Raw genomic sequence first — 27,182 nt, forward strand, 5'->3', positions numbered from 1 at the left:
CCCCAGCCATGACACAACTGGCGGGGGGCAGAGGCAAGGCGGACCCAGGGTCTCAGCCGTGGAGGCGGGGGTGGGGGGTCGTGTAGGTGGTCGCCCATGGTGCTGTACCAGGCCAGCAGTGAGATGATGGGCCCAGTTGCCCAGCAGTGAGTTCACATTAATGAGACAGGTAACCGGCACTTTCTCCCCGCCACCAGCCTCCCAGCGACTTTCTGAAATCCATTTGGCACGGTCCCCTGGGCCCTGGCGACAGTACTACAAAGGAGGCGAGGGCTACCATCTACTCGGCACCGATTCTGTGCCAGCTGCCAGCCCGGGCTCTTACACACCGAGCTTGGGGCAGGAGCAGGCTCTCACGGCACAGTTAGGATGTGAACACCAGCGTCCTGGTCCACACACTCTCTGCTCCACCAGGAGGGCTCAAGGCGCACTGGGTACGGATTCAGGAGCATCCTCCTGCAAGTGTGGCTGTCCGAGACCAGCCGGGGCTTCTCCCCCACACGCTCCCAGCGCGGGTCCCGGCCTCTGGACACTCAGAGAACTTTATCGCATGACAATTATCACAGGGGGCCAGTGGCACACTCGGGTGGGACTTCTGAGTTCTGCTCACTGGGCTGCACTAGGTAGGACGGCAGCTCCCAGGGGCCACGGGGCAGCCAGACTCGCTGCTGCAGGTGCACAGGCCCACGTGATCCAGGGGCAGGAGGCAGACACGGGGAGGGTCCACAGGAGCCAGGAAAGGCTTCGATTGTCCCCGTCATTCTCTACTTCCGTCACCTGGATCACCAGCCTTGCCTCACGCTGCCCGTTCCCCTGCAGTGGCGAGTGTGCAGTGGGCCTTGGAGGAGGTGGTAACCTGAGGGCCATGGGAGTGGGCACCCCTATTAGGTCAGTGGGGAGGTGGCCAGGGAGAAGTGCCCAACTCTGCACCCTTAAGGTCCTACGCCCAGGTTGTGCCACTTGATAGCTGGATGGGACCAAACCTCAGTTTACTCACCTGTAAAATGGGAATCATATTTATGCTTAGAGCCCCACAGGGGAATTAGGAGACTAAATAAGGGAGCAAACCTCAAACACAGGTGGACGGCCTTTTAGGGCTGGCTACAACCAGGCTCAAGGGACAAACAGCCAAGGATGTTCAGCTGCGAGGAAGGCCACGCGGGACCAGGCTGCCTCGCCATACTACCTACTGATCAGCGCTGGGACCACGGCAAGCCCCTCAACCTTGGCCTCACGGGCCTCACTGTAAGATGAGTTTAATTGTTATGAAGTCCAGCTCATGGGACTCTTGTTTCTTCTGGGGAATGAGTGAGGCTTTAGTGCCCACCTCGCCTGGCACAGGACACACACTGGGTGCTGGAGGCACCCAGGGGCCCCGGGGCCCCGTGACTCACGGGTGTTCTGCATGGCGGTGAAGCAGGCAGGGCCTCAGCTCTGCCCACTCTCCAGAGCTTGGGCGAGCGACCAGCCCTGGAGGGGACAACCAGGCGGCCGCGGCCTGCAGCGCTTATCAGGAGCAGTGCCCGGCGCAGAGCAAGCGTCCAGCGCTCGCGGGGACAATCATTGCCGTTACCTGGTGGTCTTGATGACGGGCGTTGGCAGCACACAGGTGAGCTGCCAGCCGTAGGCCGCCAGCGAGTTCAGCAGGGGCACGTAGTCCGTCTGCACCTCAACGCCCTGAGGGGAGAAAAGGCTGCTATCAGGACCCGCTCCCTCCCCCAGCCCCAAAAAGGTGCCCCTGGGCCAGATTCCATCAGTGTGGCCGGCAGGGAGTTAGCCTCAGAAGATTAATGCATTCACCGTGTTTTATTCTCTTCTGAAAAAAAGATGTAGTTATTTATTCCAAAGGCAGAATGACAGAGAAAAAGAGGGAAGGAGAGAGAGGGAGGAAGGGAGAGAGAGAGAGGTCTTCCATCCACTGGTTCACTCCCCAAATGGCTACAATGGCCAGAGCTGAGCCAAGCAGAAGCCAGGAGCTTGGAACTCCCAACTGGGGTTCCCACGAGGGTGGCAGGGGCCCAAGCTCCTGGGCCATCTTCTGCTGCCTTCCCAGGAGCATTAGTAGGGAGTTGGATCGGAAGTGGAGCAGCCAGGACTTGAACCGGTGCTCACACAGGCCGCCGGCGCCACAATGTTTCATTCTCATCTGGACAAAAGCCTTGTAAGCACCACTGAAGAAGCACAATTCCTTTGCCCCAAAGAGGTGCTGAGTCACCCGGCCCCGGCCACGGACAAGCTGGCTCCCTGGGCTGGGGAAGGGGGTAAGGGGTGAGCAGAGACCTCACAGGGAGTCTGTGGGGGGGGCACTCTGGACTCCAGCACGTGCGTGAGCAGATGGAGCTGGCCCCAGGACCCCGAGCCAGGTGGGCTCAACTCGAAGGCAGCCTGGGTGCCGCACAGGGCAGGGACCATCTGCAGTGGGAGAGGCTGTTCGTCTGCGTGGGGACAGGCAACCGCTGCGGGGCAGAACCAGATCACGGGGCCGCCCCGGGCTAGGGAACTAGAGGAGATGGGAGGGGTCCACCACCCAGCCTCTCTGAAAGGTCTCAAATGAACCTACAACTTGGCACCAGTGCCAGGGTGGCCACATCACCTGCGCCCCTGGAGAGCCACTCCTCTGGGGGCCTGGCTTGCCTCACTCGTACACAGGAATGGGGGCCCGGGCCACAGCTCTAAAAGCAGGGTGTGCAACCAGGATCCCTTGGGAACTTGTTGCAAACACAGGCGGTCAGCCCTGTGCCACCCACCCCCTTCTCCCAGTCACCAACCTGTGCCTTCTGGTCTCACAAAACCCGAGAGCCGACGATCTCTTAGGTCCCTTTCGGGCCCAAGAGCCTGCGGTTCTGCAGCCAGAACCCATCAGCTGTCACCCCTTCCCTGACCCACCTCCCGCCATGTGACAAGGGAGACGCCCAGGCTCCCAACAGATCAGCTGCGTGTGAGAGAGGGAGGGAGAGGAGAGAGCCAGAAGAGAAAAGAGGGGAGGAAGGAAAGTTACTGAAGAAAGGAGAAGCAGGAGGGGGGAGAGGAAGGAGGAGGACCCGGCCCCCTCGGTGGAGGGATGGTGAGGGCACCAGCGTGGCCCCAGGGAGGCCGAGGGTGACCCAGCAGCTGCCCCAGGGACCCTCCGAGCCCGGGGACAGCTCCCTTCCAGGAGTCCCTCCTGCTGGGCACCGGCCTGACCACCTGCCGCAGGATGAGCCACGGGGTTGTTTTCTCCCGAGAACCCCTGCCCCCTCAACCCTGCATTCTCGTTGAAAGAGAGGAGGGGAGAAAAAACTGTGAAACCCACCCTCTCCAGCCCTGCGAGGTTATGATTACTTGGGCCTATCAAGAATAACCTTCCCACTTTATCAAGCACTGTGACAAGCCTGCCACAATCAGACAGTAGCCATGGCAACCAGGACACGCGTTGGCACCTCGCAAAGCTGAGTGGCAGAATGGAGCCCTTTGATTGGTGGCTGCCCCCTGGGGTGGGGGGTTGTCCGCAGGGCCCCGGGGCTGCGAGACAATGAAGGACCCTCCTGCTAAGACAGGCCTCACCCCTGCCGAAGCTTCCTATTTTGCTCCGTTTTGTCACTATCTTAAAGAGAAAAGCAGCAGGAATTTTTTTTTTGTCCAAACAGTTCTCTCCCCCCTCCTCCCCCATCGTCGGGGTGGGGGGTGTCGGGCAGACGGTGCCGAATCGCACAGGCCGAGAGGACCCGGGAGAACACCGCAGAGCAGACCCTGGCTTGGGTTCAGGCTCAGTTGCGGGCTCCTGGACGCCACAAGGCGAGCAGACCAGCAGACCGCACAGGGCAGGGGCCAGGTGCTGCGGCCGCCCACCCGTCTGGGCGGGGCCTGACTTGATCTCTAAGCGTGGTCTTAGGGAAGCTGCCAGGAAGGCAGCTCTGCAGGCTCTGAAGGCGTTTCTAATGTAGGTGCCGGCCCTACGCGGCCCCTGGAAGATGCTTTCCAGTCCATTAGCGGGGAGAGCAGGCAGGCAGCGGATCCGGGCGGGCGGCTCTTTGATCTGCTTTTCTGTGACACTCGAGTGAGGACAGAAAGCACCCACAGCACTCACAGCACTCGAAAGCCAGCCTGCTTATCAAACGCCTAGATACTTCTTCCTGGGAGTGGGAGCAAAATTTTAATTAACTCTCTACTCTCCTGCGGTGGATATATAATCCCCCATCACACCTGCAGTGTGAAAAGAAAAAAAAAATAAACAAAACCAGAGCAAGTCCTGTGGTTTCCAATTCGTCTAAAAGGCGTGCATGTGTGTGGATGGCTTGGATTTGCTTTGTTCCCTTGCATTTCTCCAGTGGTTGCAAAACGACTAAAGAAACAGGCGTCCGACACCACCTCCCCTACGCTCCAAGCACAGCGACAATGGGACGTGGAGATGACCAGGCAAGGCACATGTCCTTGGCTCATCTGTTACGATCTGCTGGGCAGGGAAGGAATCAGGGGACCACTCGGTGGTCCTGGGGCAGAGTCTGCATCCCAAAAGTCAGTTTGCTCTCCGCCCCCCACCCCCACCCCACCCCAATGCCACCGCTTTCAATCTGTGGAAGCAATACTCCGGGAAAAGCACTTAGCAAGAAAAGGCTCATTCAGGGGCTGGCGCTGTGCCGTAGTGGGTAAAGCTGCCTTTTGCGGTGCTGGCATCCCATATGGGCACTGGTTCAAATCCTGGCTGCTCCACTTCCCGCCCAGCTTTCTGCTATGGCCTGGGACAGCAGTAGAATATGCCCCAAGTCCTTGGGGCCCTGCACCTGCGTGGGAGACCCAGAAGAAGCTCCTGCCTCCTGGCTTCGGATCAGCTCAGCTCCAGCCAATGCGGCCATCTGGGGAGTGAACCAGCGGACAGAAGACAGCTCTCTCTCTTTCTATCTCTGCTTCTCTGTAACTCTGTCTTTCAAATAAATAACTCTTAAAGAAAAGGGCTCATTCCATTTCCTCTGTGTGAAAGGAGGGTGGACGTGGGTCTGGGGCAGTGTCCACACCTCAGAAGTGTGATTAGGGATGCTCTGCCCTCACGGGGAGGAGTCCTACAGATGCCACTTCTGCGCCTTTTGTGAACCTGCTGCCTGACACTTCTATCACTATTATTTGATGTATCAACTTTTGGTATCACTTAATTGCTACCATGGAAATAAAGGCTCACCACTCCCATAGACATTGGTCACTTCTTTTCTTTGTGCCTCCAACTGTTAATGTGCAACTTTAATTCAATCAAAAGACCGATGTTTGTTTTGGCATTGCCACTGTGGTACAACAGGTTAAGCCACCGCTTGCAACATCAGCATCCCATATGGGTGCCAGTTCAAGTCCTGGCTGCTCCACTTCCAATCCATCTCCCTGCTAATGTGCCTGGGATAGCAGTAGAAGATGGTCCAAGTGCTTGGGCCCCTGCACCCTTGTGGGAGACCTGGAAGAAGCTCCTGGCTCCTGGGTTTGGCCGGGCCCTGATGTTGCAGCTATTTGGGGAGTGAACCAGCAGATGGAAGATCTTTCTGTCCCCCTCTCTCTATAAATCCTTCATATAAAATATTTTTAAATCAATGTTGGAGCTATAATAACTTTGTAAATACTGCTCAGTACTGACTCAAGTAATGAATTGGAAGCATACCTCCTTTTTATATAACCCATTATTTTTCCTGGAGTTAATCGTTACCTCAAATTTTTTTCATCTGCCTGGCTGGGCATGAACCCATGGCTAACTTATTCCACATGTTGCACTACAGTTTCCCCCTCCACATTATGCAAGTTTTATATCTAAGGATTCAACCAAAGATAGAAAAATATTTTTAAAAAATTGCATTTGTACAGAACAGGTCATTTTTTTCTTGTCTAATTATACTCTAAACAACCAGATACAACCACAATTTACACAGCATTTACACTGCATTAAGTATTGCAAGTAATCTAGACATGATTTCAAGCCTAGCAGAGGATTGTGTAGGTTTTGTGAAAATACCATGCTGTCTTATGCAAGGCACTGGAACATGTTCAGATTTGGGTATTTGCAGGGGTCCTGGAACCAGGCCCCAGAGGACACCTGCGGCTACAGGGGCAGCCACAGCTCTGTTTCGCGCCCACCAGGAGCTATCCCGTGAGCCTCTGCACGTCGGCTCCATTTGTCCCCTGGAGCACTCCGAACCCTTGCTCCAGTCTGGTCTGGCTTCTCCCACGCCTGGGCGCTCCCCACACTGGTGTTACGGCAGTGTCTTCTCTTTTGTTTTTCTCATTGTGCTGGAGCACACGCCCTACTGGCTCCTGCAGAAACTGGGGTCCTGGTGTTTCCAGAAGACGGCCTCGACCTCCCCCTTAACTAACGGTCCGGTTACAGAAGCCTGGACGAACTCTGCTTTTCCAGACATACGTCTCTATCCGTATTTCAATTTTATTCAAGAGACAGAGACACACACAGGGGTGTGGAGAGGGGGGGAGAGAGAGAGAGAGAGAGAGAGAAGAGAGGACGTTCCCATCCACTGATTCACTCTCCAAACGCCCACAACGTCTAAGGTTGGGCTGGGGCCCAAGCCCGAAGCCAGGAACCTAATCCAGGTCTCCTTGTCAGTGGCAGGAACTGAATTACTTGAGCCGTTGGCAGGAAGGCGGAATTGGGAACCGAGCCGGAACGTGAACGCAGGCACCCAGCGTGGGATGGCGGCGTCCTAACAACGTCTCGTGCCTCTCACACTGATCAGTCACCCGTCCCCGTCAGAAGCTTCACGTCTTGCTCCGCCACTGCTGGGGTCAGCCTGCTGCTGCTGACACACCCACTCTGGTTACTAACCCTTCGAGTATCAACTGCTGCATTGCTTTGGAAGTTTTTGGGGTGCCCCCCACCCCCAAGAAGCTGCAGGATTTCACTACAATGCGACTCAGTATGGGTCTGTTTTAGTCAAAGCACTATTTACTTACGGCCTTAGAATCTTGCCCTTAATTCTAAGTGGCGTTCTGTGTTTTCCTTTGATAACTTTTTCCCCCCTCCATTTTCTGTTTTCTTTCTTTCTGGACCTCGTGTTAAGTGAAAATTTGGGAAAGACTTTTTTAATTTATTTCTTTTTCTTTTTCTTTTTTGACAGGCAGAGTTAGACAGTGAGAGAGAGAGAAACAGAGAGAAAGGTCTTCCTTCCGTTGGTTCACTCCCCAAATGGCCGCTATGGCTGGCACGCTGCGGCTGGCCCTCTGCACCCATCCAAAGCCAGGAACCAGGTGCTTCCTTCTGGTCTCCCATGTGGGTGCAGGGTCCCAAGCCCTTGGGCCATCCCCCACTGCACTCCCGGGCCACAGCAGAGAGCTGGACAGGAAGAGGGGCAACCGGGACAGAATCCGGCACCCCAACTGGGACTAGAACCCGGTGTGCTGGCGCCACAGGCGGAGGATTAGCCAAGTGAGCCGTGGCACCTGCCTATTTTTATTTTTTTGACAGGCAGAGTTAGGCAGTTAGAGAGACAGGGAAAAGGTCTTCCTTCCATTGGTTCACCCCCTAAATGGCCGCTACGGCCGCGCGCTGTGCAGATCCGAAGCCAGGAGCCAGGTGCTTCCTCCTGGTCTCCCATGCAGGTGCAGAGCCCAAGACTTTTTTTTTTAATATATAACATTTTTTTTGACAGGCAGAGTGGACAGTGAGAGAGAGAGAGAGAGACAGAGAGAAAGGTCTTCCTTTGCCGCTGGTTCACCCTCCAATGGCTGCCACAGCTGGCGCGCTGTGGCCGGCGCACCGCGCTGATCCAATGGCAGGAGCCAGGAGCTTCTCCTGGTCTCCCATGGGGTAAAGGGCCCAAGCACTTGGGCCATCCTCCACTGCACTCCCGGGCCACAGCAGAGAGCTGGCCTGGAAGAGGGGCAACCGGGACAGAATCCAGCACCGCAAGGCGGAGGATTAGCCTAGTGAGCCACGGCGCCGGCCTAATATATAACATTTTATCACCTCCAAATGCAATTGTCTATGCCTAATCCCAGGTAACCCTGTCACTATAGGTTAATTTAGTCTGTTCTGGGATTTTTAATTATCACAATTGAAATGTTTGCTTATCTATTTCTTTTCTATCTATGTTTTTTTTTAAAGATTTATTTATTTATCTGAAAGTCAAAGTTATACAGAGAGAGGAGGAGAGGCAGAGAGAGAGAGAGAGAGAGAGAGATCCTCCATCTGCTGGTTCACTCCCCAAACAGCCACAACTGGAGGAAGTGCACAGTTAGGTCCCTGAAAGCCTTGCACATTTTGGCCAACCAATCAGCATATAACCTTGTTTTTTAGAGACGCCTGGTTGATGCACTGAACAGTGAACTCGCGGTTGGTCGCACCTAACTCATGACTGAACAAAGCTTACCTGCCACTCCCACCTGCTCTATAAAGCACTTCAGGGCACTCTGGCTTAGGACACGGGACAGCACGGCAGCACTTTTCTTGGGGGTCATTTTTAACTGCAAAATCACCAAGAAAAAGCACAAAACCAAAACAAAAAACCTGGCACTAAGTGGACAGCAAACACCACAGCCGAGGGCGGGGGCCAGCATTTGGCCTGGCAGTGAGGACACACTAGGGATGCCCACGTCAGTTGTCGGAGGGCCTGGGCTGCAGTCCCCGCTCTGCTGCCCATTCCAGCCTGTAGGAGCAGCGGAGGATCGCTTGGGTACTTGGGTCCCGGCCGCCAACGTGGGAGATTAAATCCAGGCTCCGGGGCCGGCGCCGCGGCTCACTAGGCTAATCCTCCGCCTAGCGGCGCCGGCACACCGGGTTCTAGTCCCGGTTGGGGCGCCGGAGTCTGTCCCAGTTGCCCCTCTTCCAGGCCAGCTCTCTGCTGTGGCCCGGGAGTGCAGTGGAGGATGGCCCAGGTGCTTGGGCCCTGCACCCCATGGGAGACCAGGAAAAGCACCTGGCTCCTGGCTCCTGCCATCGGATCAGTGCGGTGCGCCGGCTGCAGCGTGCAGGCCGCGGCGGCCATTGGAGGGTGAACCAACGGCAAAGGAAGACCTTTCTCTCTGTTTCTCTCTCTCACTGTCCACTCTGCCTGTCAAAAAAATAAATAAATAAAAAAAATAAAAAAAAAAATAAATCCAGGCTCCCGAGCTGTGGCCAGTCCCTCCCTGGATGTCGCAGGCATTTGGGAAGTGAGCCAGGGGATGGGATTATTTCTCCGTCTCTCTGAAATGCATAAATAAAAGATTTCCTTCACAGAGAGCATGCCTGTTTATAACACGAGTCCCACAACACTGACACAGGCGCCACCTGGTTCATGCACATCAGGTGGTTCAGTTCTTGTGCAACTCTGCACACGTCTGCAGATGACCAGAGAGACAGCAGGCACGCTGACTGGGGGCTGTACAAGAACAGTAAGTGAGCAGATGTATCTGCAAATACAGGATCTATGGTCTAAGGACTCATTCAGTCTATCAGCTATCAACATCATCCCGTTGGTGTCACTCCACTGGAATTGGTCAGAAAAGAGCAGGTGCCGAAGTTCTGACGCTCAATTTGATACAATTCTATTATTTTAATGTCAAAGGGTCCACGGAGAGGTCTTAGAATCCAGAAGCCATAGGCCGGTGCCGCGGCTCACTACGCTAATCCTCCACCTTGTGGCGCCGGCACACAGGGTTCTAGTCCCAGTCGGGGCGCCGGATTCTGTCCCGGTTGCCCCTCTTCCAGGCCAGCTCTCTGCTGTGGCCTGGGAGTGCAGTCGAGGATGGCCCAAGTGCTTGGGCCCTGCACCCCATGGGAGACCAGGAGAAGTACCTGGCTCCTGCCTTCAGATCAGCGCAGTGCGCCGGCCGCAGCGCGCCAGCCGCAGTGGCCATTGGAGGGTGAACCAACGGCAAAGGAAGACCTTTCTCTCTGTCTCTCTCTCTCTCACTGTCCACTCTGCCTGTCAAACAAATAAATAAAAAATAATCCAGAAGCCATGGAAATAAAAATCAAGTTAACTACATAAAAACCTACCTGCATGACAAAAGACAATCTATGCAAATTTAGAAGACACATGAAATAGGACAATACCTGTGGCTCGTATTACCAAAAAACAGAGCTTCTAGAAAGTGATAAGAACTCAAGTTCAAAATGGATAAGGAGATGAAGAGAAAGGAAGATTCAGAAGGTCCCATTGCGTGCACAAAAAGCACAGAATTTCATAATAAGAGAAACGCGAATTAAAGCCACCCTGCGACACTATTTTTTATCTCTCTCTCCTGTGACAACCCGCTTTGTGGGCAAGGCTGTGGGGGAGCAGGAATTCTCACACACTGCTCACAGTCGGGGGCTGGGGAGCCAGACCGACTCAACCCCCACAGCTGACAACCCAACAGCATCCCTCCACACTACAAATATGTTTACCCTTTGATCCCACAATCTCACTTCTGGGAATTTATCCTGCATAGAAAAAAAAAAATGAAAAAATACACCAAGCCATTTGCTGGAGAGCTGTCTGCAACAGCAAGACACTGGCAACCACCCAGGTGTCTGTCAGCCCTGGACTTAACAAATCCACGGGTTCCACCCTTACGATGGCTTTGGGGGCCTGCGTAATGGGTGCTCATTGGTTGGGTCGGGGTGCGCACGACAAGGAGGGACGAGAGGGAGTGGATTCTATCCTAGACTCAGCAAGTTGGAGTAACCTGGGGAAATGTCCAGGAGGCAGCCAACTGAAACGGCTTGTGGCCGACAGAGCAAAGGGCCCCGGGAGGGCCACCTCCTAGTCCCCAGGAGCCTGCGCAAATGTGCTCAAACACGGGAAAGGGGATGTGGGGATGTGGTTAAGTAAGGATCTAGAGATGCGGCTTCGACCCTGGATTGTCCAGGTGGGCCCAATGCAACAACAGGGGCCATGATGAGAGAGCGAGGCAAGGCCAAGGTCACAGCAGGAATGTGATGACCCAGCAGAGGCAGGAGTGATGCAAGAAAGGGGTCACCAGCCGAGGGACACAGCAGCCTCCAATTCTCTCCTAGACTGCCCGGAAGCAATGTGACCTTGCCAATGTCTTGATGCCACCCCAGCAACACCCACCTCAGCCCGCTGACCTGCAGAACTGGAGCACCACAACCTCAGGCTGTTTTTTTTTGTTTTTTTGGTTTTTTGGTTTTTTTGTTTTTTTTTTTTTTTTTGACAGGCAGAGTGGACAGTGAGAGAGAGAGACAGAGAGAAAGGTCTTCCTTTGCCGTTGGTTCACCCTCCAATGGCCGCAGAGGCCAGCGCATTGCGCTGATCCAAAGGCAAGAGCCAGGTGCTTCTCCCAGTCTCCCATGTGGGTGCAGGGGACCAAGCACTTGGGCCATCCTCCACTGCACCCCCGGGCCACAGCCGAGAGCTAGACTGGAAGAGGGGCAACTGGGACAGAATCCGGAACCCCAACCGGGACTAGAACCCGGTGTGCCAGCGCCGCAGGTGGAGGATTAGCCTATTGAGCCGTGGCGCCGGCCCCTCAGGCTGTTTTAAGTGTGGTGGTTTGTGCCAGCAGCAAAAGGAAGGAAGGAGAGACCAGGACGGAGACCAGGACTGGGACAAGGGTTTGCAGGCGCTGGGCAATGCAGAGGAGACAACACCCCGGAAGGGCTGAGGCTGGCTCAGGACTGGGTCTCCCGACTGGCACAGGAAGGGAGCAGATGAACAAGAAACACAGCTGAGCTGGAAAAAAACGGTTCGTGCATGGCAAGGTGGAAGCAGGCTTGAGAAGGGAGCTTGAGACAAACCGGCAATTATCTAAAGCAGGACAACCACCCCGGGGGAGGCCAGGGAGCTCTCGGGAGACCGAGGGAAGCAGCAGATGGCAGAGGTCACGGGTGCTGAGGACAAGACAGAACACGCCAGCGTGGCCCAGGAAGCCAGGGGGGGTTGCCTCAACTTTGCCGTCAGCACCAACGCCAGACACAATGGCACAGAGGGGCAGAAGAGAGTCGCGCTCCCGCACAGCGACACCAAGTGGAGACCCGGCGGTGGGGCAGGAGCAGGATGCCAAGCCGGGCAGCTGGACTATTTCATTTCTCTTATCAAAGGCCAAGCGGACAGCACAACGGCGGGCAGTGTTACGGGAAGCTCGGCGTGTTCCTCAGTGTCCTAATGGCCAAGGCTACACCCAGGGCCACGATGCATTCGGTCAGCCTGGCCCTGTGCTGGGCACAGGACAAGCAAAGAACAAGCGAGCCACTTCTGTGCCAGTAGAGGCTGGCCCAGGCAGTGGGGGGAATGAGCGAGTGGCTCCCATCAGATGGAAACGTGCGAAGGCACAGTGGAGGGCAGGAGAGGGCAGCCTGCCCCTGGCTTTCTCACCCTCCCCCCCACTCCACCCAGGCCGTGGTAGGACCAGTGGGCTCGCCAGCCGGAGGCAGGGCTGGCCGGCTGGAGAGGCTGTTTTCCTCTTTGTTTTACACACAATGCCCCAGAAAAAACCATTTTGCTGATATGTAATTAGGTCAACATAATAGAGTCTGAGAGAGTAGTCATCTCATCTCATTTTAGACAACTGTGGCTTTCATAATGTTCAAAGAGAATAGGTTAAAAAAAAAAAAAAAGAGGGAGGGAGCTTGGTTCTTAGATGTAGAAAAAGGGAGTGGATGAAAATACACCCAGCACACAGAAGGCTACAGCTCCAAGCCTCCTTACCCACCCCTTCAGGGAAATTCACATCTTTCTCCGACTTCCTGGGCCAGGACAGAAAGACAGCAAACCCTGTAGCCTTCTAGGAGAGCAACAAAATAATCACTGTTGCTAGCATCTGTGGTCCACTGTTTTGCAAAAATAGTCTCCGTTCCCAACCCACTGCATCCAGGCCCCTTGGCTACGAAGCAGCTTCTCCCGTGGAGATGAAGTTCACCTCCCCACTGGTCTCGGAACTTGCTCCGACAACCGGGCTAGGGCAGATGCGACGTCACAGGAGTTCTGAGCCAGGCTCCCAGGGGCCCGGCTGCTTCTGCTTGCTCCTGTGGAACCCAGCCGGTGATCTGAGGGGCACGTGGCCCAGCCAACCAGCAGACACGAGAGATGCGGTCTGGCACTGGCCAGCCCCCCAGGACAGGAGGCGCCTGGGACCGCAGAGGCACAAGTGAGCCCAGCTTAGAACAGCCGAGCCTACCCCAGATCAGCAAACCTGCCCAGCTGACTTGGGGCCCCGGGAGCAACCAAGGATTGTTCTTTTAGTTGGCCAAGGCTTGGAAAATGTCACTGCACAGCCACACTAACTGGTCTGTTGTCGTTAGTCCAGGAAGGGTCAGTTTACCCCAGCACACCTCTAGCAGGTGAGCTGTACCAGAAGTCACCTCCTGTGATGTCAAAGAAAGGAGATGGAGGCTCTCAGAGCTGCTAGCGCGTCGGCACGCAAGGCTGGCACACGTGGCCCTCACTTCCCCCATGCCAGACACGCTGTGACCGCTCAGTACCTCTGGAGCCCTGAAGTCTCATTTTTGATAACCTACCGGGAGGCCCAGCAGCGCCACCAGCACGCCCTGGGAGGGAGAGATAAAGACCCACGCCGGGGAAGAACCTCCCAGCTCGAAACGTTAGCCTGCTTCCCCTGAAGTGCCACGCCAAGCTGGCAGGAAAACGAAACCTGTGCGAGTGAGATAGTGCTCTTGCGGAGTCCCGGCCACGCCGGGTGATCCAGGCCGGGTGTGTGCGGTTTCTCAGAAGTCACGTACTGCGCACAGAAGGCAGGAGGGGCAAGGGGCTGTGTGACAGAGGGCAGGCGACCCCATGCCGCCGGATCCCTCTGAGAGTTTCCGCTGTGCACCTGCCCGCCAACGAGCGCCAGGGCACCAGGCGAGGTGTGCTACTATGGAGATCTCCCTCATTTAGGGGTGCAGGGGGTGACGGCTGGCACAGACGCTGCCATCAGCAGGCACAGATGCTGCAGCTCTGGGTGCAAACAGTTAAGTAACTCACAACCATTCCGTGCCGTCCGCCGCTCAGCGGGAGCACGCGCTGTGACAGCACTGGGCTGACACTACCCCTCCTCCCTCCCCCCAGACACTGACATCTTATGCACACGCTGATCACACGGGGGCCAGCGGGTTCTCTCTGGCAGGCTTGGAAACAGCTTTGTTTGATAACAATTAAACGAGAAACATTCTTGCCATCCAGGGGCTTGCCAAGTCCCGCCCACTTGCTGTGATGAGTGACAGGAAATTAGACTTTCTGGGAATAAATGGGATGTGCACTTTATCACTGTTTTAACATTTTGAGGTCGACGAGGGATTGTATTTGTAACCTTTCCTTTCTATTTTTCATTCTATGACCTAGGAAAAAGAGAGAGGAGTGAAAAAACACCTTTCCCAAAGTGTATCATCTGAAGGCATCTTTTTTGGAGTGGGGGAGTTTGTCTACAACAATTCTAGAACTTGACCCTCTGTCAAGGTCACTATGTCTGTCTCTCAGGAGGTCCCTGACAGGGTGCCCAAGATCCTAAAACGCTAACAGGAGGAAGATGTCTCTGACCAAAGGCTGTTTCACAGTTTTAACAGAGGAGACAATGGAAGTTAAAGGGCTTTCTACTGCCCAAGCTAAGAGTGGACGAGGCCACATAAAACCATGTGTGCTGGGCTGTCGTGGCCTCATGGCTACTGAAGAGACAGTGGGTAAGACTCGTGGGCACTGGGGAAGGCCCAACACAATGGGTTTTTCTTTCTTTCTTTCTATGCAGGGTAAACCCAAGGGGCTACACTCCCAGTGTTGGGCAATCACGGCTGGTCAATACTCTCTCTGGGGACCCAATTGGGAGCATCTCGTTGCCATGGTTACTCCACCCTCTCTCCTTCCAGCCGCATTTCCTCGCACCCATCCCTCAGGGGTGTGGCCTCCCAGGACCCTGCTCCTGCCAAGTGCACTTCCAATTGGGCTTGCAAGGTCGTGAAACCTCCAGCTGGAATTCCCAAGACCCCTGGCCGCACTGCCCTGCACTGCCAGGAGCCCTGCAATCCACCTCTCGCTCTCCCGGCTCCTCCAGACACAGCTGTAACACGCGCTGTGGGTCCCCACAAACACCTGCACTGGGACCCACCAAAGAATGAGCTGATGAAGCAAAGATCCACAGTCAGACAAAATGAAAATGGTCCCAGAAAGACGGACCAACCCCATTCGGGATCCTCCAGAAAACCTATCCCCCACCCCAGTGTTTCAGCGTATTGATCACCACCAGGGCAAGGAGTCTTGTTCCCGAGGAATCCCAAGGACTAATGGACACTGAGCTGTTGGGCAGGCAAAAGATGCACCTGTCCCGGCACCTCTAGGGCAGATTCCTGCCATCACTTCTGGTAGGCGCAAAGTCCAATCAAAATGACTGGAAATCACATCTAACAATGACACAGGAGCGTACCACTAAAAACGTGAGCTCACCTCTTAGGATGCGGCTTCACCCTTTTTCTGGGCCTTCTGTACGTGGAGGTTGGAAGTATATTCATATAGAAATAGTGCACCTGCACTACACTGCAGTTTGTCCCATCAGAAGTGATGTCTCTGTCTCCATTTCTTGTCCCTGAGCTTGGTTTTTGGACTCTGGCCAACAGGACATGGACAAATGTGATGCACAGTGAAGCCCTGAGACCTTCCCACTGCTGCTCTCGGGAACTCCATGACCGTGAGCTATTCTGTGAAAACTCCCAGGCTGGCCTGCTGGGTGCTCACACTCTAGGCTCTGTGGCCCTAGGCAGCAGCCGACCGAGTGCCAGACCCGAGTGAGGCTACTTTCAGTCATCCATCCATGCCATGGACACGTGAGGGAGCCCAGCACAGCCACCCCACAGCAGAAGAGCTACTCAGTTGACAAAAAGGACCAAGAGCTAAAGAAATGGTCATCTGAAGCCACTGAGTTGGGACTGGTTAGTTACCCAGCAGAAACCAACAGAGAGCAGAGAACTAGAGACCAGAGAACCAAACGCCCAACAATAAACAAGAGTTGAGTCGAAGGAAGTCTACGGCTTGTCTTACAGTGACTTTGAAGAATCCTGCGGCCCAAATAGTTTTTTTTTTTTAAATAAAACAATGTTTTTGTGCTAATCCTCACCTATCACCTTCTTGCCCAAACCCCCATCTAAAAAAAAATCAAGAAATTTTCAAAATGAAATCAAAGGAGAAATTTGTTTCTATGGGACAGAATTTCACTCGCTTAAAAAAGCAAGTGCCTCAAGAGAATAAATCAAACCACAGACCAAGAGACAGTATTCTCAAAGATGTATCTGATAAAAGACTTTTTAAAAAAGTATGCTATTTAGTTGGGAGGTTGGGCAGAGGGAGACAGAACTCAATCCAAGTCTCCCATGTGGGCGGCGGGAACTCATTTGGGCTCTCACTGCCTCCCAGATCTGCGTGAGCACACAGCAGGTGTCAGGAGCCAGAGGTGAGCAGTCCATACACGTGTCTTAGCTGATGGACTAAATGCCCACTCCTGATGCAGACTTTCAACTAAAATCTGCAAAACACTACGACTCAACAATAAGAAGACGAATTTAAAAACAGGCCAGAGATCTGAACAGACACTGCACTAAAGACGACGCCCAGATGGCGAACAAGCCTATGGAAAGACACTCAGCATCACATGGCGCTGAAGAAATGCAAACTCCAACAACCAGATACCAACATCCAAACGCTGACAACGTCACCTACAGGTGAGCATGTGGAACAAGGACTGTCACTCATGGCTGGTGGGGACACAGAATGCACAGACACTTCTAAAAGACGGGCACTCTCTAAACATACACAATCCAGCAATCACAGCCCTCAGGCTTTACTCAAACAAAATGCCCTTGGGTCGATACATGGGAAAACAAGCTGTGGACGATGACTGTTACTCTGCATGCGAGAGAAACGATCTATCAAGCCATCAGAAGGCACGGATGACCTTAGGTGAATCCTGCTAAGTGGAAGAAGCCAATCTGGCGAGGCCACATCCTGTAGGACTCCAACCATACAATAGTCAGGAAAAGGCGAAACAATGGGGACGATAGGAGGTCAGCGGTCTCCAGGGGTTAGGGGAGAGGGGTGGGCTGGCAGGTGCACAGAGGATCTTTAGGGCAGTGAATTACTCTGTATGGCACCACAGTGGTGGATCTGTGACATTATGCATTTGTCCAAACCCATAGAATGCACAGACCCAAGCGGGAACCCCGACGTCATCTCTAATCTCTGGTGACAGTGATGTGTCAATGTAGGTTCATCAGCACTTATGAATATACTTTGGTGGGGCTGGTGGCAGTTGGGCATTCTATACCTGTGCGGAGATACGACCTCTGTGTAGTTTCAATTCAACTTCGCTGTGAACCTAAGACTGCTATAGAAGATAAAGTTAATTTTTAAACAGGTGAAGACTTTTGAGCCATAACTGATATGAAATGCAGTGATGAGCCAAATAATACCCATGACTCAGAAGAGCAAGACTGAACGCACCAGAAGTTCACCAATGGAAAAACTAAATGAAAACACAACGGTGCGTGCACTGGAGGACCCTAGCATCATTAAAAACGGGGAAGGAAGAGCCTGGGTAATGACACGGGAACATTCAGGAAATACTGTAAAGAGACAAATGTATGCAGGCAGTGTGAACAACATGATCCCATTTTTGCAAAAAAAAAAAAAATTTTCAAGTGTAGACAGAGTACACACTGGAAGGCCATACACTAAGATTATGCGGCTATCTTTCTGGTGATGTTGAGATTGTTACAGATTATTATTATTGGATCATGGGATAATGATAAGATTCTTTTTCTTTTCTTTTCTTTCTTTCTTTCTTTTTTTTTTTTTTTTTTTTTTTGACAGGCAGAGTGCACAGTGAGAGAGAGAGAGAGGTCTTCCTTTTGCCGTTGGTTCACCCTCCAATGGCCGCCGCAGCCGGCGCATCGCGCTGATCCGAAGCCAGGAGCCAGGTGCTTCTCCTGGTCTCCCATGGGGTGCAGAGCCCAAGCACTTGGGCCATCCTCCACTGCACTCCCTGGCCACAGCAGAGAGCTGGCCTGGAAGAGGGGCAACTGGGACAGAATCCGGCGCCCCGACTGGGACTAGAACCCGGTGTGCCAGCGCCGCAAGGCGGAGGATTAGCCTAGTGAGCCACAGCGGAGGATTAGCCTAGTGAGCCGCGGCGCCGGCTCAAGATTCTTTTTCTTATTTGTATTTTCCAAAATGTCTTCAATGACCACCTATCATTTTTTCAACTTCTTCATTAATATATAAGGGAAATACCTTAAAATCTACACATTCGAAGCCTACGATTCAACGACCCACAAAACATGCATGGTTGTGCAACCACCAGCACAGTCTAAGATGAGCACACTTCCCTCTCCCACCAAACACCCTGCGCCTGTCAGCAGCCACTTCCTTTCCTCCATGCACCCCTAGGCAACCACGCACCTGCTTCTGTCCACAGAGTCGCCTCACGTGGACATTTCGTATCAGCGAGTTCACACACGACACGGTCTTTTGCAAACTGGCTTTCACGCCAGCATAACATGGTCAAGTTCACCCCTGTTGCAGCAGGAATCAGCACCTCATTCCTTTTTATTGCCAAACGACATGCTATTACAGGGATATCCTGCATTTGGCTCATCGATTTACCCCTCGATGGGCATTCAGGTGGCTTCCACATCTTGGAGATTATGAACAAAGCTGCTAGGAACAGTCACGGACGGGCCTTTATTTGGGCACACGTGTTCTCATTTCAGATGTATGTGTAGGAATGGAATTGTGACACACGTAACTATGCTTTGACAGTCTGAGGAAATGCCCATGTGAAAAGAAGAAAGTTGTAGAGATATAAACACAGCCCCTGTGGCCTCAGCAGACTAGTTCTCGAGCCTTCTTAAGTCTACTTTGTCAGGCAACCTAAGCAGAGATAATACACTCTCCCACTCCAGCCAAGAGGCAGCTGATCTAGAGATGCTGGGTCAACCACGCAGCCCAGCTTACAAGAACTGGAAGGGGTCAGGGCCTCTCCAGGCCGGTGGACTCAGGCCTGGCTGCGTGGTTTACACCCAGACCCCTCAACCAAACTCCCACAGACTCTGACTCTCCACAGTGGGCAGGGGACCTGGGCAAGTTCAAGTCCCCATGTGGTTCTCGGGGCCTGGGAGCCACTGGTCTGCCCCTTCCTCCCCAGAGCATCCCTCCTGGGAGAAGTTACCGGAACACCTGACTCACACCCAGGTCTAGGAGTTGACAACCCCAAGCCCCCAGCCACTCCACCCACTGAAGAGTCCCACACAAACTCTCCAGCTGGACCCAGCTCTTCCCTTACCTCCAACCTAAGTCAGCCCCTCAAAGCCACAAAGCCAGCCCCTCCTTCCCCTCTAGGGGAAGGTGTCCAGTGCCGTCAACCATTCCCAGGCGTCACCGCCTCCTGCAATCCCCAACCTGCCCCTGTTCAATCATCAAATATGGCTTTCACAGCAGAAGAGAAGACGCCGATCCACCAGCAGCAGAGTGGGAGACAGAGGGACAGGACCTCCTGTGTGCATTTTCATGAATATGCCCAAAGGTGTCTTTTCTAAGCTTCCTATTATCCAATTATTCATTCAACCAAGGTTTGTCCAAAAACCTGTACCTTGAAAGGAACTAAGCTGAATCCAGGAAACACGGACATCAGGAGTGAACGGCTCCTGACTCACCGAGTCCGAAGAGTGATTTGACAAATCGTTCTAAGGTAAGGTGCGACATGGTGGTGCCCAAGGGAGAGAGGAGCGGATCCAGCTGATGGGCTCAGCGATGGCCCCACAGCACTGGTGGCAGCAGAGCTGGGCCGGGCCAGGTCGCAAAAGCAAAGGCCACCGCGGGCAGAGCAAAGCAGCACAGGGCACGGCCCCGGGGAGCTCCAATCCCCGCCTCAGCCAACAGCATCAGACGGGGGGCAAGCGGTCCGTGCCTGGCCTGCATGCAACTCTTTTCATTAGAACTGCTGTCCAATCAGCTAGTCTCCATTCCGTATTATCGATTTTTTGGAACCGAAACACAATTGATTTCTTTGTGTGATACCGAAATGTATCCCTATTACATTTTACTGGGCTGGTTTTGGTCCAACATTCATAAACTGGTAGATAATGAGATTGGAAGAGATTTAAGAAATTGGGGGCAGAGTGGGGGGAGGCTGGATTAGATCAGCAATTTTCAAAATTTCTTGTTTTCTTTTTTTTTTTTTTTTAAGGGTAATTGGATATTCTTCACTAACATCGAATGTAATCTAATTTGGAAGCCCAACATGTGAAAACAGAAGAGCTCGTAAAGGCAGCTCTGGCTGGCCCGGGCACCGGCAGGTGTCCAGAGCCTTCCCTATTCCGAATCTCAAACTCTCCGCCTTCTTTCTTGCCATGCCCAGCTGAGCGCTGGTGCAGCCCAAAGACGTCCATGCTCTGTCGACCCTGGTGGCCCCCCAGGACGATCTATGGCCTCCAGCTCTGGTCTCTAGCAGGTCCACCTCCTTCTAGATCTTTACACAAGCCCCTGATAAAGACAAGAAACAGGACCCGGTGCAGGATGACATCGCAAGGCCCATGAACAAAGACCTCCCTCCCTCCACCTGAAGCCTGCCCTCGCTGAGTGTACTCTCGACCACACTCCACCCACTGCCTCTTCCTTTTTATTTAGCTTTTTTTTTTTTTATTTTATCTTTGACAGTGAGAGAGAGAGAGAGAGACAGAGAGAAAGGTCTTCCTTTGCCGTTGGTTCACCCTCCAATGGCCGCAGCCGGCGCGCTGCGGCAGGCACATCGCGCTGATCCGAAGGCAGGAGTCAGGTGCTTCTCCTGATCTCCCATGGGGTGCAGGGCCCTCCACTGCCCTCCCGGGCCACAGCAGAGAGCTGGACTGGAAGAGGGGCAACCGGGACAGAATCCGGCGCCCCAACCAGGACTAGAACCCGGTGTGCCGGCACCGCAAAGCGGAGGATTAGCCTATTGAGCCGCGGCGCCGGCCCCTTTTTATTTAGTTTTATGCGTCTTGGCTAAGTGAATTCAGGAAGAACATTGTCCAAGGAGTAGCAATGAGTGGCCACTGCACTCAGCAGAACACCATCCAGCTCTCTGCGTGTAATGATTTGACACTTCATTCTCTCTGCAGAGAACCTCTGTGGTTCTTAAACTGGTTCCACATCTGGGAACTTCTGCAGGGGCTATTTGGAAAGCACGAGAAGGAATGGGGCAGCCCCTAGGAGCAAAGACCAGCTCCTGGCTGACAGCCAGCAAGGCACCTCAGTCCTACAACCACAAGGAACTGAACTTGGCCAACAATCTGAGTGCGCCCGGAAATAGAATCTTCGCCTTGACTCCCCTAAAAAGGAACACGGCCCTGCCGACTGGGAGACATGAATTAGAGATTCTAATCAGCTGAACCCATACTAAGCAGAGGACCCAGTGTAGGACTTCTGACCCACAGAAACTACGGGGTGTGTGTGTGGTGTCTAAAGCTCCTACAGCACCACCTCCCAGCCTGTTATCCTCAACCCTCTCTGGAAAACCTAAGGATCAAGCCCTTCTTATCCTGCTGACGGCTCTTTTCACGGGTCAGCCGAATGGGCCCTAGGACGCCCAGGTATCTCATCAGACATTGTTTCTGAGTGTTTCCAGTGAATAGGGAAACTGAGGGGAGCCCAGGTGGGCCTCCCCAGAGGGGGGTGCACTGCACCGAGGACCTGACCCAAACAAGACGGCAGAGGGAGGTAGAATTCCCACCGCCAGACTGCGGGAGCCGGAACACCCATCTCCTGCCTGTGGCTCCCCTGGGACTCGTGGGCTGAGGTCTGCACCAGGCGCCCTTCGGCATCCAGGCCTTGGAACCGCAGGGCTCATCCACCTCAACGCGTACATAAACCAGTGTCTTACAATACATCGCCTTTTATTTATACGCGCATGTTCATAAATACATGAATGAAATTTATTTACTCTCCCGTTGGTTCTGTTTCACAGGAGGACCCCACAGCATACTTCTTCCTTGTCACCCTGCAGCCTGCGCCAATTGCTTTAAAGCACACTATATTCTGAAACCACATTTGTCATGGTATTTTGAAAAAAAAAATCATTTCTCTCACCCCCTCTTCCTCTGCTGCAAGACTCTATAAATCCATTTTCCTGTGAGCTTCCCCCGTGCGGTACCCTCCCCTCTCCTCTCTCCCCTCTCCCCAGCCCTCAGAGTGTGACAGCAACGTGGAGTGACTGGCGGGTGTGGAGAGGCCAGCGGGTGGGCGTTCATTGGTAATGACTAGGCTCGTCCCGCTACTTAAAGGGACTCAATCTTCCTGTCCAAACGCCTTCCATCCTTCATGTTCCCACAGTGGCCGACGCACGGCGGGAACTCCACATTCACCTGCCGAATGCATTTTTTTTTAAAAGGTCTGGCTCACTCCTGTTTGTACATGGAGTGAAATGTGGGTGTCTGGGGGAGCAGGACAATTGAGTTCAGGCACGAAGCATGCCGAAAGAGATTAAATGCATTCTCTCTTCTGACAACCCACAACTCAAGCTGTCAGCAAGCCCAGGCTTCTTGAAAATACCTGTTGGAGGGGCCGGCGCTGTGGCGCAGCGGGTTAAAGCCCTGGCCTGAAGCGCCGGCATCCCATAGGGGCGCCGGTTCTAGTCCTGGCTGCATGGGAGACCCAGAGGAGACTCCTGGCTCCTGGCTTCGGATCAGTGCAGCTCCGACCATTGCAGCCATATGGGGAGTGAACAAGTGGATGGAAGACCTCTCTCTGTCTCTATCTCTCTCTAACTCTTTCAAATAAATAAAATAAATCTAAAGGAAAAAAAAACAACACCTATTGGAGCATCTCGTCTTTCTAGCCCCACTTGACAGCTGATCTGAGAGTACTCATGGGATTCAAAGTTAATTTTGGTGCAAAAATTCCTTGAAAAACGTTTTTTTTTTAAATCCATACATAATTTTTCCACAATAAGCATTTGAAGACCCCTTCATGTATGCCTGTATTTCAACATCTTTGTGCCCACAATAAACTTGTCTTTTAATTGTATTTCCCATCAACATGTTAAAGTATCCCGGTACCGCTGGCTTCCATGGCCAACAGCTCCTGGATGGCCCAGGCTGCCCTTCCTAGGTCTCATCCTCCCCAGTCCCATATATACCATGACTTGTGACAGTGACGTGTGTCTGCCACTCAGCCCTGGCCAAAGAGACTGGAGACAGACTCTGCCTGAGGGCTCCCGGGCCACGTGCTACTTGCTAGCAACACTGGACCGGTGGCAGGCCCCAGATGCCCTTGGTCTTCCCAGCTGCCATTGAACTTGCACGAGATACCTGGAACAGCTTCAGCCACCTTGTGCCTGGCATCACGAGAGACTGGTGACAGCCCCTGGGGGCCCGATGCCACCCTTCAGCTGTGACATCAGACAAAAACCCCTGCTGCCTAAGTCACTGCTGAATCTCAGTGGAAGCATCCTAGTGGATTCCTTCACCTCCAATGCTCCCCCGGGCTTCGCTCTGCCTCGCCTCCACTCTGTGTCTTGTCTCTCCAAACCACACGATGTCAGGGCCGGCTGTCCTGATGCACAGCTGTGATAACGCCCTCACTGAAGCTCACGCTCTGGCCTCAGTCACAGGGTTCTGCACATGCAAACACACCGTCAAGGCCAGTCTATGGGAGCCTTGGAGAGAAGCCCGAGCGTGCTGTATCAGCGTGCAAGGCTGCCTCAACAACTGACCATCAAATGATACCTTACAACAATGGCAATTTAATCTCTTGCAGCTCCGGGGGCCAGCAGCCCCAGATGCTTAACTCTGACCAAAACCGAGCCGTCAGCCGGGTCAACCTCCCCGGGAGGCTCCAAGGAGAAGCCACTCCTCACTTCCTACAGTTCTGGTAGCTGCTGGCATTCCTCAGCTTACAGTCGCAACACTCAACCCTCAAGGCCAGCATCTTTTTTTAAAAAAACACCAGGTTCTTTTTATCACTTTATTTAGAGAGCAGAGAGAGGCCAGCACTGTGGCGTAGGTTAAGCCTCCACCTGCAGTGCTGGCATCCCATATGGGCACCAGTTCAAGTCCTGGCTGCCCCACTTCTGATCCAGCTCCCTGCTGATGGCCTGGGAAAGCAGTGGAGGATGGCCCAAGTGCTCAGCCCCTCCATCCACCTCGGAGACCTGGAAGAAACTCCTGGCTCCTGGCTTCAGATTGGCCCAGCTCTGGCCATTGTGGCCAGCTGGGGAGTGAACCAATGGATGGAAGTCCTCTCTCTCTTCTTCTCAAATAAAAATAAATACATCAAAAAAAAAAAAAGCAGAGGAAAAAAAGAGACAGAGATTCTCCATCAGTCCCCCAAATACCCACAATGGGCCAGGCTGAGAAATGGAGCCAGGAACTCGTCCAGGTGTGCCCGGGAGTGAGAGGAACCCAAATACCTGAGCCCTCACCGGCTGTCTCCTAGTGTGTGCACTGGCAGGTAGCTGAATGGGAAGGGAGGAGCCAGGACTCAAACCAGGCACTCCCCTATGGGATGCGGTGTCCTAAGAGCCTGCCCCAAGGTGTCCACATGCCTGCCCCAAGGCCAGCCTTTCCAGCTCGCTACTCCTCACATCACCTCCTCTGCTCTGTAAAACGTCCACCTGCCCCCTCCTACCCAGATGCTTGTGAGTGCAATTAGGGCCCTCCCCGAGAACACAGAACAATTCTCCCACCGCAAGACTTTAATCACACCTGCACAGATTCTTTTTCCAAGCAAGGCTCCAGGGATCCGTGTACATTCATGGAGGGAAGCCAGAGAGCCGAGGGCCAGAACCCAGGGGTGACTGAGATGCACGCCCCTGCCCCTGCCTCTTCCGCACCTCAATGGCCTGTCCTCATCCAAATCCTGACTCCACTGGCAGCAGCCAGCTGGAGCGCGCAGGGAGCAGCAGGGTCAGGGGGCCTCAGGCAGTGGGCACCGCCGCCCAGGGCGTTTCCGCTCTGTGGGACGCCCTCGCCCCGAATGCTCTGCCACCGGGTTTGGAAGGAATCTTAAAGGAACGAGGCCTTAGCACCTGACTCCCTTTGCTCCGCGTTCCTAGCGTTAAAGGGCAGGTCACTCAGGGGTCCCAATCCCTTTTGTACCCACTCATGGCCATGACCTTGACATTCCATCCCCACTCCATCTGCGGTGGGGTGAGTGCCCGCCCACCTCCTCCAGGGGAAGCTTCAGTCCTGAGCAGCTGCTCATCTCCTCTGCGTGCGGCCGCTGCTAACTCTGTACCCTGCAAACCCACGAGCCGGTGACCACTGCCCCAGAGGAGGCAGAGGGAAGGTCCTGGCAGAAGATGACAGAAGACGGCCAGACAGACACTGGGGCTGCTCCTCCCTGCACAGGGCCAAGTATAGGGGGCTGGCTCCATGCGGAAGCCTCCCCCTACGGATGAAGCCAACAGGTAGGCAGAGGCTGATGAGCCAGGATGTCCTCCCGGGTGGTGACAAAAGGCCAACCCCAGAGGGCAGAGATGAAGCCTGGAGCGAGATGCGGTGGGCAGGGCCCTGTTCTCTCTCTCTCTCTCTCTCTCTCTCTCTCTCACACACACACACACACACACACACACACAAACACACCTGCCTTTGAAATGACACCCGGAGCAAGAGTTGTACAAGCAAAGACTATGCCAAAGTGAATACAATCTGGAATTACGCAGTTCCCATTTCGCTTTCTTGTCTCCAAGGAGACGGATATAACTAAAGCCTAAGAGACTTTGGTGACATCCCCCGCCCCATTAACCGCACCACACTCTCGGCACCTGCATCGCTCAGTCCTCCCACGGAAGACAAGCAGCAGGACACGATCTATCGGTCTAGCTATCGATCGATCCATCTCTGCCTCCACCTCCAGCCATAACAACAATTTGAGGACCTGGCTCACAAGCCTGCACGGCTGGGAGGTGCCAAGTGTGCGGCGCAGGCCAGTCGGCTGGATGTTCCGGCAAAGCCAGGAGCGCAGGCCAAATTCCTTCCTCTTCCAGGCACCCAGCTTGGTCTTGTCCAGGTCTTCACCTGGATTGCTGAGGTCCACCCATGAGGAACCGCGCTGCCCTAATCCCATCTCAGAGGACCTGGGCAGAAACCGCCAGGCTGGTGTTGGACCAAAGAACCGGCAGCCATAGCCTGGCCACACCGACACGCGAAGGGATGCACCACGGGGCCATTTCGCAACTCGGGTTTTTTCCATGCGCATTTCCTCGAATTCCTACCACATCAGTTTCTCCGGCTTGACCGCACCCCCTGTTGATGGACAAGCACGTTGCTTCCTCTTCCTCCCTCCTAACACTCAGATGACTGCCTCAGAATAGGCCTTCTTGTGAACAAACGCACTTAATGTCACTAGAAGAGATGGACGCCAGCTGTGGAATTGTGGATCCATGGAAGGGGTGGGCATTTAAAAATTACAATGGCTGTTGGCGATCTGTTCTCCAAAGCCAGCCTGCAAGTTTTAAATGAGCTCAAGCCTCAGGGAATCACGTTTCAATGAGAAGTGCTCAGGCACACGACCGAGCAGAGGCTGTGTGACTGTGGCCTTGGGGTGGGACACGGGGATTTGCTAAGGGTCAGTGGATGGATCTGAGGATTAGGTTTTCCCGAGAGACCCCCCACCCCACCCCACGGGGGCTCCTCTACACTGCAGCCTTCTCCGAGACAAGAAGGAATGGAGGTAGGGCAAGAGAGGGGTCTGCCTCTCATGTCCTGGTCCTTGGGTGGCGCAACCAATCTGGAGGAAATCGCCCGTTCACGGGGAAAATCAGAGAACGGCTGTCCTGGCCACCGAAGGCTAAGATCGCAGAAGCAAAGCAGTTACCCTGGAGGAGCCATGGCAATGAGGGGAAACGCCAGATGGTTTTACAAGCACAAATATTGGCTCCCTCTTTGGAGCAGAAGGTGGTGGATTCTAGACACCGGAGAAATGGCTGCTACTCCCCGGCACAGCCTGGTGTGGATTCTCAGATGGCCGGAAGGCTTTGGGAATAAAAGATTTGTGGCCAGAACCCTGCACAGGTTCATGACAAAGACACAAGACCTGATGCATTGCTGTCAGAGGACAGGACAGGCTATGGCAACACAAAGTGTCCTCCAAGCCTCTCGTGAGTCCCTGGGGGATAAATGAGGTGGGGGGATGACAGTGGAACAAGAGGTCCCTCCAGCATGGGACCCAGTCCACAGGTGCAGGATGGAGCTTCAGAAGCTGCCTGGAGGCCCCCGAGCCAACTCCACCTGCAGCTGTGCCAGCAAAGTCCACAGCCTGCCTTAGAGGTCAAGTCCTCACAGTGTG

The 27,182-nt window shown here is 53.9% G+C and overlaps 2 protein-coding genes across 5 annotated transcripts in view; one reads left to right on the top strand and one right to left on the bottom strand.

Moving 5' to 3' along the window:
* OXNAD1 (oxidoreductase NAD binding domain containing 1) overlaps nucleotides 1–16,039 on the top strand; it is an 86,311-nt gene extending 70,272 nt beyond the window's left edge. For all 3 annotated transcript variants that reach the window (XR_011388216.1, XR_011388214.1, XR_011388215.1), the window contains one exon: nucleotides 14,226–16,039. The gene's annotated coding sequence lies outside the window, so the exon portion shown is untranslated. The remainder of the gene's footprint in view (nucleotides 1–14,225) is intronic.
* RFTN1 (raftlin, lipid raft linker 1) overlaps nucleotides 1–27,182 on the bottom strand; it is a 233,501-nt gene that overhangs the window by 6,840 nt on the left and 199,479 nt on the right. For both annotated transcript variants that reach the window (XM_002716182.5, XM_051818491.2), the window contains exon 8: nucleotides 1,574–1,677. In XM_002716182.5, coding sequence (XP_002716228.1) covers nucleotides 1,574–1,677 — 104 coding nt within the window. The remainder of the gene's footprint in view (nucleotides 1–1,573; nucleotides 1,678–27,182) is intronic.

This window comes from Oryctolagus cuniculus, chromosome 4 (genome assembly GCF_964237555.1).
Source record: "Oryctolagus cuniculus chromosome 4, mOryCun1.1, whole genome shotgun sequence".
Classification (NCBI taxonomy): Eukaryota; Metazoa; Chordata; class Mammalia; order Lagomorpha; family Leporidae; genus Oryctolagus; species Oryctolagus cuniculus.